Raw genomic sequence first — 11,497 nt, 5'->3', positions numbered from 1 at the left:
CAATTTCTGTGTTTTCAACCAGTTTTAACACCAAAATGCAACCAATGTTACCATAGACTCCTAACTCAACTAAATGACTCAATACTAGAACAATAAGAATGAACTCCTGCACAAAACTCTCAAAAACATCAATAGAACAACAAAAGTATATATCATCAGTATTTGGGTGTTTAAGGGATTCAAAGATGTTGAATTTGATCTTTTCTCAAGCTACTTCCATGCTAAGTGAACCTTCATAACAATCAATTTTAGTGCGAGCTATTCTCAATAATGGTCTACCAAGAATCAATGGTATCTCAGAGGGTACTTGTTCACCTTCCATCTCTAATACAAAGAAATCCGCTAGAAAAATCAAATCACCAACCTGCACTAGTACATCTTCTATAATACCTCTTGGGTAACAGTTAGATCGATCCGCAAGTTTAATGGTTATCCCAGTAGGCAAAAGTTCTCCCATATTCATTCTATCATACACAGCATATGCCATTAAATTTATGGAAGCACCTAAATCAAGAAGAGCACCAATAAACTTGTGATCACATAGTGCATGGAATAGTGAAACGTTCGGATCACCTAACTTTGGTGGTAACTTTATTTGTAGCACAGCGGACACCCTCTCACTCAAGACAATTGTTTTTGTTCCTTTGAATTTTCTTTTTGAAGTACACAAGTCCTTGAAGAATTTTACATACTGAGGAATTTGCTTGTTCACATCCAGCAATGGAATATCCACCCCAACCTTCTTGAAGACGTCTAGGATCTCCTTGTCTCTTTCCTCCATCACTTGTTTCTGTAACCTGTTAGGAAAAGACACATTAGTGATAATCAAAGGTGAGATTAAGGGACATACCATGGCTGGTTTCGGTCTTGACTCAATGTTTGTTCCAGGTGCATTCTCAACAGGTTGAGAGAATTCGTCAACAGATTGAGTTGGGGTGCCCAGACTGACTTTTGATGGTTCCTCAGGCACAATCTGCTCTAATACAGGTTCTTCCCACTTTCTTCTTGGGTTCTTAACCACTGAAGCTGCATCCACCACCTTCCCGCTTTTTAAAACCATTGCATTAACTTCATGATGACCCTTATGATTAAGAAGAGTGTTGCTGGGAAGGTCCTGGGTTGACTTGTGCAAGAGTTTGTTTGATTTGGCTCACTTGGCGCTCTAACAAGTCAATTGTCTTCCCTTGTTGCTGAGTGGTAGACTTTATCTCTTGGCAAAAGACATGCTTTCCTCTCTTTTCTTTTTGCTATCAAACATCATTTGTTGCATCATAGCTTCCAAAGTTAAAGTTCATGTTGATGTCTGACCTGGAGCCTGTTGTTGTTGAGGCACACATCTTTGGCCAAATTGCTGCATATCCCATACATGTTGTCTTTGTTGGAATCAGGTGGAGTAGTTGGAGGATTGAGCACATTATTGCTTCGGTAGCTAAGGAAGGGATGGTCTCTATTTCCATTATATGTGTTAGGTTGCCTATAAAGAAAATTCACATCCTCCTCTTGAGTCTCTTTCTCAACTGCTCTGCACTTAGGACAATCTTCTGCGAGGTGGTTCTTAGCTGAACAAATAGTACACACCACTTGGAATGTGGCAACGGTTGCTTTCTTATTCACCTTCATAGCACTAGCAATTAAGGCAATGTCATTCTCCATAGAACTCAATCTCTTCTCGATGGCTCCATCTATGGTAATAGCATTCATGGATCTTATGCTGACACCCATATGTCTGTCTCTGGACTGAAACTGTCTTGAATTCTCTGCTTGATTCTCCACAATTTTCTAAGCTTAAGCTCCAGTCTGATTCCACCAATTTCCTCTACAAGCCGAGTCATGTATTTGCATGTTGAATGAATCAAGTCCTTCATAGAAGTACTCCATTTTAATGTTGAGATCAAACTTGTGATGGAGGCATTGACGTAGTAGACCATTGAATTAACTCCACGCTTCATGTAATTCATCTCTATCTCTATGCCTGAATGTACTGATCTGCTTCTTTAAATTCTTGGTGCGAGAGGCTGAATAGAATTCATTCATGAATGCAGCACACATATTGTCCCATGAGTCAATAGATTGGGAACCAGTGAATTATACCATGTCTTTGCTTGCTCTTTCAAGGAAAAAGAATAAGTTTCACAACATTCTCATCCACCGTTTTTGACTTCTGTATTCTGCACAGTGTTGTAAACTCATTAAGATGATCTTGTGGATCTTCAGAATGAGTGCCTCTAAAGTGTGGTAGATTCGAAATCAGAGATGGGGGAATTGAGTAAGCCCCAAATTTTCTGGTAGAACAACTGGTGAATATGCTGCACTTGTGCCTGGAATAAAAGACTCCTTTTTAAGTTTTGCAGCCATTGGTCGTGTTGATGGTGGAGGCGTTGAAACATGATACTCTTCCTCAAACTCAGTCTTTGAATTATAATGGTGTTTAGGCTTAGAATCCTCCCAACACTGTCACTCGTGTTTACATGTAGTCTCTGTTGTTTCTTGTTAAGCTTTCCTGCTTTCTCAATCTCTGGATCAAATAACAGTGGTTCAAAGCTTGTAAAATGTCAAGTATGCATACAAAAAGCTTTTGCACACAGTAAATAATGTAAGACTCAACAGAAAAATAAAGTAAATAAAGCAAAACTAAAAAAAATCTTTTAAGACTTAGAATTAAACAATCCCCGGTGGCACGGCGCCAAAATTTGATAGGCGCAAAATCCCCTACAAAGATACTCTATTATCAAATTAATTATATCAATATAGAAAATGGCAAATATGAGTCATTATCCGTAGAGAATTGGTGAAACTAAAACTTAAAAACACAAACAGAAGTGTAAACCATAAATCTGACAGACTCGACCTAGGAGCGGAAACCTAATTAATTAACTAATCTAGGCTCCACCAAAATTTACGAAATTAAATAAACACTAACTAGACACAGTTGCGGACTACCACACCAATGTTGAGGGTATTACGAATTGGTTTGATGGGTGAAAAAAAATAAATAAGACAGAAGTACTGCTAAAAACATAATATGAAAAAAGTAAATATGAATGTAAATATGAGAAAACAAATAGCTAGGAACTTCTCTCCACTACTAGATATGCTTCAATCACCCCAAAAAATGTCAATCATTATAGATGAATGCACTCATAATTAAGTCAATGTCGTTAGGTCATTAACCGTATTACGTTCTCTTACTTGTCATGTTAAGCGAAATGTCGGTATCGCCTTAACTATATTCTTAAATAATTAATCTATGAAATTTCGGTATCTAGACCAAAATAATTAAAACCATGAAGTTCTAAGAACATTTGAGTAACAACAAAGAATCTAAGGTTAATGCTGGTAGCCTTAGATTACTAAGGAATCACTTCACACAAGTATCTGCAAAGAACTTGTTATTTCTCACAGAATATGCAACAATACGTCGGTCATATACATATTCAAGATAATAAAACCCTAAAATATGCATCAAAGTATGGACCCAATGAGACATGCAATAGAATTATCAATGAACAATCAGTGAAAAAATTCTCATCTAAAATTATATAAATCAATTGGAGTTTGAAATCGAAGACATATCTAGAGCTTTGATTAGCTCCTAACTATCAAGGAATTTAGTTACATATAATCTTGAATAAAAGCATCAAATAATACATGAGAGATGAATTAAAGGAGAAGAGACCGAACTTCATTTTTCTTGTGGAGACTTGATGAGATTTTAGCACCTTGGGGAGATGTGGGTTGTAGCATGAGTTAATTGAAGATGACTTTGCTTCGGCTCTGCATATCCGTCTTCTCCCATTCTCTTCTCTTCTTCTCTATATTTTTTCTTCTCCTATCTCTCTATTTTTTCTTCCCCTCTACCTCTCTTTCTATTGGTTGGTTGTGGAAAATGGTGTGTGATAAAAGAGGAAGTTGGTGATCATAGAAAGAAGTGGGTGATCATGGAGGAAGTGAGTGACCATGGAAGGAAGTGGGTGATAAAGGAGGAAGTGGGTGATAAAGGAGGAAGTGAGTTATCATAGAGGAAGTGAATGATCATAGTAGAAGTAGGTGATCATGGAGGAAGTGAATGATCATGGAAGAAGTAGGTGATCATGGAGGTAGTGAATGATCATAAAGAAATTGAATGTGTCACGACCCCGAAATTTCAAGTATGAGACTCGAAAATCGAAGCCATGAAAACTCTAAAACAATCACAAGTATATTGAAATCATTTTATCATAACAGTGTATCGAAACTGAGTCCACATCATGACTCAGTCGACTTGAATAATACACAACTAATGGGAATGTATAATCCACTCAATCCTCACCACAAACTGCAGAAAAAAAATCTTCGACAATCTTCAGCGAAAGCCCTCTAATTCTGCAAATCCACATCTGCAGAACTATCCCCTACACCATCGAATAGGTGCACCGGGATTGTAAACACAAACCCGGTAAGCTTTGCAGCTCGTATGAGTAAACGAGCAAAATAACATGTATAGTAATACGAGAGTAAATATTGAAACATCCAATTATAAATGTACTCATGGTTGTCCAATAATATCTGAAAATATAAGTGCTCATGAGAAATCAAGCAACCCATATGTTTACCCAATTACATTTATAATACGGGTACTTATGAGACCCTGGTACTCATCTGTTACCCCTCATGCAGTACACCGTCGGGCATTGGGCAACCCATCTGTCACCCAATAATCCCAAAAATATGGGTACTCATAAGCCGGTAACTCATCTGTTACCTCTTGTGCCAGTACACCAGTAGACAGACGAGCTCTAACTGTATCGTAACTATCGCCCGGCCAAGGCTAGGTTCCGACATGCCAACACGTCCGAAGACAACAAAAACGTTTTAACATAACTCAAGTTAAAACCATGTACAAAACAATCATCACATGATATTGTACAAAAAGACAAGTTATTCATGTTTAAATAAACAATATCAGCGCAACAAATAAACTCAGTTGGAAATAGCAATGTGATAATATATAATATAGCAACTTATATATATGTATCGATTTTACCATTTATACACATACACAACACACTATACCATATACATATCATAGTTCTTTTAAAATAAAACGTAAATATGAATCACCACCAAGGGTAGACTCATCGTAGTGAGAATTACTCACATTCACCATAGTCCATAATCACAAAAACCTTTTCAAAATCATTTATTAAAATACTGTTTCACTTACCCATGAACCGTAGACGATCAAATTCATGTAATTTAAACCAAAACATATTTTTTAAATAATTTTTATAAACTAGTGATGCAACGACTATGGTGACAACTCAAACTAAATTCAATAATTACAATACTGCTTCGATCATGATGATCATTGTGAGGTTTACTCACATTATTTCATGCGTGCAACTTCCACGACAGTGAAAGTAATTTCCTCACTCGTTTCGTCAGTCACCTAATAGCATGGTAAAATGCTTTAAAATGATATGTAAAATATCAGGTGACAATTTTCAGTACAGCTAAATGTTGTTCATAAAACATTATTCACATAACAATGTTTATGTTTTACTATTTTTACTAAACACTGTTCAAGTTTACAGCTTAGTAAACACTATTCACATTTGCTGTTTATAAACACTGTTCATATTTACTGTTTATGGCCACTGTTTACAATACTATTCATGAACACTGTTCTTGCGACGCAACTGTTCACCGACCGCCACTAATGACCACCAAATTTCACCACCACAATCTAAATGACATTCCTAACAACTTTCTAGTTCACAATAAAGTCTAAATCAAAGCTTAAAACCTCCAATTTCAGAATTTTCGAAAAATCTCAAATCATGAACCCTAGATTGAAATTTCTTGATTCAAGTTCTTACCTTTCGATTTAGCTCAAAACCTTTGCAGGGGTTGTTGACGATGTTGAGGCAAGGAGTTTGAGACCAGTGGTGAATCATAAACTCGCCGGAGATCGCCGGAAAATTGAAGAACATAACCGGGTCACCGACGGGTATCCGGGTCGACTTCTGGGCTTTGATGCGTGGAAACCGGCGTGCTATCCACGATCCACCACCACAGGGAGGTGCACAAGGAGGAGACGAAGCTATCTGAGTTGGCCCGGTCACCTGAAATCGACGGAGTCGGCCGGAAAAGTCGGGTCGGTTTGAAAGAAAATTTTTGCCTCTAAAGGCGCGGGTGCGGAGAAAGGGGGAGAAAAAATGGGGTTATGACAGAATGATCATATAAGAAGTGATAAAGAACAAAGTGTGTGATCATGGAAGAAGTAGATGATGGTTAGGTAATGATGGATCTAGATGTGATGATTACACCCAAAATCAAATCAGATTTTTGCATAATATAGCTGTGGATTTTTAGACAATGGGGAGCCGTGATTTTGTGAGAAAGAGAGAAAAGTGGTGTAGTTAAATCTCAACTAAAAAGATGAGATCTAGTTGTGATCGAATAATGTATTACTCCTCCATAAAATTAGCCGGAAAATACATTGCACCACCAAAAGTTGTGGTGCTCCGCCATAATAGCACCGCTAAAAGTGGTGGTGTTTGGAAAATTGCCGGAATTTCACATTTTTCTCTTTTTGTCAAGATATTCGAGTTATGAATTTAATCTCCCTATATTTTTTTCTCTTTTCTTTTTTATTCCACTTTAAAAATACCTAAAATCAAATAAAATTAATTAAAAATATAACAAAATAGTTAAATAAAATAAATAATCAACACAATAAAAGTCACATAAACACGTAACTATCAAAATGTCCAAAATCATGCATGATCATATTCCCTTCTATGGCGAACTTATCCATCTGGATAAGACTTAGTCTTGATCGAGCTCTACTCCATATATATGACAGCTATTCTGTATATGGTCGATCTCGGTCACTTCACCGTGTACTGCGAAATTAGAGGTCAGTGCACAGGTCTTTAAACTTCGAATGCAGTGAAGCTCGTTAATTTGGATTTTGGAAGCTAGCCTTTGCTTTGCAGTTTATCAGATAATTTTATATATCGCTGCTGTCCAACATCTTTAATTTGTTATATCATTGCTATATAACAAATTACTGATTGACCAATTGACAAATACTAATTACTACATCTGGATTAAATTTCAAGTCTAGTGACTCGTGGATATTATACGGTCAGCGTTCGCGCGACAAATCAGTCTTTCTGTGCTTAATGTTTAGACACAGAGGATGGTTGATCTGAACCTGTAAATTATATCTAAACGTACTGAAAAAGCAAATTGATTGCAATTTCTCGATACGTTCTAATGGTTCTATTGGTTCCAATACATATGGGTGGGATATTAGTTCAATGCCCTCGAGGGTATGTTGCTTGTATAAAAGAGTAAGGATCAAGGAGCAGGCACAACATATGATCACACACACACATATATATTCCACAAACTTTTAAAACAAAATTGTCAAATAATCTAACATAATCTAACTTCTCAATATGTAGATGCTTCGATTGTTTTCCGTGGAGTTAAATGTCATTAGTTAGACAAATATATTACGTCATGGTATAATTAACATGCACGTGATGAAAATGACAATTGTGTTCCCCTCTTTTTGGACAAGGTACAAACATTAAGATTTTTTTTTTTTGGAAATGTACAAACATTAATAGTGTGTTTGGATGAAGAAATTCTAAATTCTATGGAGTTTATAAATAATGGCATCTTAAAATCCATCAATCTAAAATCCGTCAATTGCAATTTCAAGGGTTTGTATATATTTAAGTGAGATTTGAAATGCGTAATAGATTAAGATAGTTTAAAACAAATTAAAAAGATAAAATATTAAAAGAGATTGTTTTAGAAAGACAATTGAGTAATGAAATGAATTTGCAAATAACTGTTGTAGAGAAAATAGAATGATCTACTCAACTCATTGATAATCCCCTTTATATATGGGTCAATATTACAATAGAAATAAATGGTAATTACAATGGTAATTAAGGCTACATAATGGTGATTGATCTGTTACATTCGTTGACCATAAACGTCATTACTCTCATTATTCTATACTCTTTTTGTAAGAGGGCATTCCATTGCTCATATCATATCCCCAATGCATTTTTTAAACAGTACATTGTTATCAATTGCCATTGATCCGTTTGTATGAACCTACATGTTCATAATAGTTTCCCTTTGCTTTAGGATTATTTCTTCATTATTATCTAGAGTTTGTTTTGAGAATTTTTTTTCTCTCTTTTTTTTTTTCTGAAAAACATTTCTTTGTCTTGAGAGACATTTCTTTGTCATACAAGATTTTAAATATGCTTCCAAGTTACGTGTAGGAAAACATGTTGGAATAATTTGATCATGGTTGAGCCTTGGTTGGCTTGTAGGGAAGGTTGGTACTCAAATTCTTTAGAGTCCAATATATGTTGTGTTGGTTTAACCAACTGTAAATAGAGTATGAGACTTATTAGTTTCGCAGTCTAAAAGTCTAAATAGACTTACACGAAAATTAAACATACCAAAATATATTATGGTCACTTTAGAGCTTTATGAAGTTGTTTTATCACAGTAAAGATATACAATTTAATTAATTTCCAAGAAATTCAAATCGGATTGCAAGACCAAGAATTGAAATGGTCTTATTTTTCGATGATTCATGAAAATACTTTATCACAAGAATATGTTTGTCCTCTCTTTGTTTTGGAATTATTAAATTATCATGAAATTTCATTATCATGACAATGCTCATAGCATATGCTAAATAACATAATTATATAAATTATATAAACATAGCATATGCAACAAATAGAGCATATCATTTAACATGGTTAAGTAATTTAGCAAGATTTAGGCATTTATCGTATTCATGATACATGCCAATGACCATGTATAAATATATAATGCTTAAAAATTTAAATCATAGCATCACGATTTAATGACATGCTAAGTAATTAAATTTTGATAAAAAGCATAGCATATAACATGAATAATATTTAGAGAGTAATGTGCTCATATAACATATATAATTTCATTTATATGAATGAAATGCTATAAGCAAGAAATATAATTGAGATCTTACTTGCATGTGAGTTTTCCATATAAACCGCATATTAAGCGATTCTTGATCTCATAATTCCATGTTGCTTCATTGTCGATTGGATCATCGCATTTCTCGCATTAATCGTCGTAGTGTAAGTGATACGTTACATACAAAACAATTAGAATTATATGATTATGTCACATTTAATCATATATATATATATTTAACTTACCATAACAATAAGTGGTAAGTTGACAACAAAACAGGAAATAATTAATGGTAAATTGCATAATTACCGTATAATATTTTGGTAAAACATAAATAATGAAATAGTGAATTAAAAATCACTATGTGATAATTTTTTTAATTACCTTTTAGTTTACCACTTTAGTAAATTCTGATTTCCCAAAAAAAAAAATTCATTTTTTTTTGTGTGGATCGGATTGAGTAGATCCGAGTCGAGCACATGGGTGGGATCGACAGATCCGGGTCGAGTGCGTGGGTGGGATCAACGCAGTGAGAAGGAGGGTAGCATGCGGCGCCGATGGATCTCGTCATCATGTGAATTATGGTTTAATAGCTTGATCACGTTGTGCCCTAGCTATATACTTGGGATAAATATTTAACAAGTCGTCAATATTCAATTATATATAAGAACTTCAAGCAGTAAAAGAGCATAAGAATTTTCTTATTGTTTGGAAATTTGTGATGCCCCCATTCGCTCATGCGGCTACGGTTTGAGCTCCCAAGTCTTGTTGCTTAGGTATCAATCTCGTTGCCCCCACTCTAGCTTGGATGAATATAATGTGTCAGAATAAAGGTTGTGCAGGTTGCTAGGGTTTTGATCTCTCTCTCATTTTCTTTGAAAAACTCAATGGTTAAAGCCACGTGCTAATAACGTGTTGTAGAGAAAATAGAATGATCTACTCATCTCATTGATAATCCCCTTTATATAGGGGTCAATATTACAATAGAAATAAATGGTAATTACAATGGTAATTAAGACTACATACTGGTGATTGATCCGTTACATCCGTTGACCATAAACGTCATTAACTTTTTCCTTTATTTGCATTAACGAAGACACACTAATGGTGTTTTCCCTTCAACAATAACACCTATTTTGTGGAGAATTTAAGTGGGGAATTTGAACAATAAATTCATTCTTTTTATTTTCCACATAATTTTAAAATTTCCAAATTATGGTTGCCAAACAAGATAATTGTATTTTAGAATTATAAAATCTTCACTTTCAATTAAATTCTCTCTTTTTCATCCAAACACACCATAAGAATACATGCATATTACGTCGTAAAAATATTATAGCATATACTGTATAGGCCAATGAAAATTTTGGGCCATCGATTAGTTTCATTTTGTAAGTGGAAACAGTTTAATGTCTTGAATACGATTCGCGGATGACTCACATCGATCTTACTTTGAAAAGAATTGCTTGTGCCACTAAATAAAAGACTCTCGAGAATGTTGGTCAAGAGTAGAAGAAAAAAAAGAATACCAATATGAAACCATTAATATCTTCGATCTTATTGCTTGTCTATATTACTATATACGCACATATATTGAATGTGCCTTGAATTTCATATACACATGGTGTTCATGGACTGCTTCAGACATCAATAATATGCATGTCGATCAATCATTTCTATCAGGGACTAGTTGTTTCAAAATAGATTGAGACAACTTGAAGGAGTTTACGCGGTCCTAAACTACATTCCAATTGACCAATTTATAATACATCCCAAGGTTGATAGATCGCTTGTTGAATCGTAAGAAAAGGTCAGGAAATTTACAAGAGAAGAATATAGTCAACAATTAGTCATCATCAAGTCAGCATAAAACTTGAAACTAGTTAGTATTTACATCACGCGTAAAACAAGCTGATCGGTCTGAAAGAATCTCATTAAAAATTAAAAATCCTATTTCCTGGAGAATACGTTGAAATGTCTTCGCAAAATGGACAGCAGTGAATCAACTCATGAAAAAAAAAAATTAAAAAATCATGCCGACAATTCTCTTCTCTCGCAGTTTTTATTTATTTCCGTACTGTCTATTAATTTCTGTATGCATTAGTCAATCTTCTCTCGTGTTAACTAAACACATTATGATCAAAGTATGTAAAATGAGAATACTAGCCAAAAAAACCCTATTATTGCTCTGTCTCCCTATTATGAGAAACCCTAGTTTTTTTATTGGAGTGTCTAATGCTCCTTCTATCTCTCTCTATATGATCAATACTATGAATCAAACCATTTGCACTTCTATCTCTCTTCTTTTCCGGCCAATTCCTCATCCCTTCCTTCGACCCAAAGTTGATTCTTGATGCTACCATGAAGGAAGATCCTGGATTGCTCGATCCTAGGTTGTTCAATGGTGGTGGTGGTGGTGAGCTCAGATTGAAGAATACCATTGCACTTCTTGACAACAATCTACCTCTCAGGACACATCTAGATCTGCTGAGGTATGATGGAAATCAATTCA

General features: G+C 34.9%; 1 protein-coding gene across 1 annotated transcript; it reads right to left on the bottom strand.

The window, feature by feature from the left end:
- Positions 1-205: 205 nt before the first annotated feature.
- LOC126796885 (uncharacterized) lies at positions 206-1,722 on the bottom strand. Its single transcript, XM_050523599.1, has 2 exons — positions 1,309-1,722; positions 206-1,114 (listed from the first exon to the last, which is right to left on the bottom strand). Exons 1-2 carry the CDS (start codon positions 1,720-1,722, stop codon positions 206-208), a joined length of 1,323 nt encoding a protein of 440 aa, XP_050379556.1.
- Between the last annotated feature and the right edge of the window lie 9,775 nt (positions 1,723-11,497).

This window comes from Argentina anserina, chromosome 6 (genome assembly GCF_933775445.1).
Source record: "Argentina anserina chromosome 6, drPotAnse1.1, whole genome shotgun sequence".
Classification (NCBI taxonomy): domain Eukaryota; kingdom Viridiplantae; phylum Streptophyta; class Magnoliopsida; order Rosales; family Rosaceae; genus Argentina; species Argentina anserina.
This window is presented reverse-complemented; position numbering and strand designations above follow the sequence as displayed.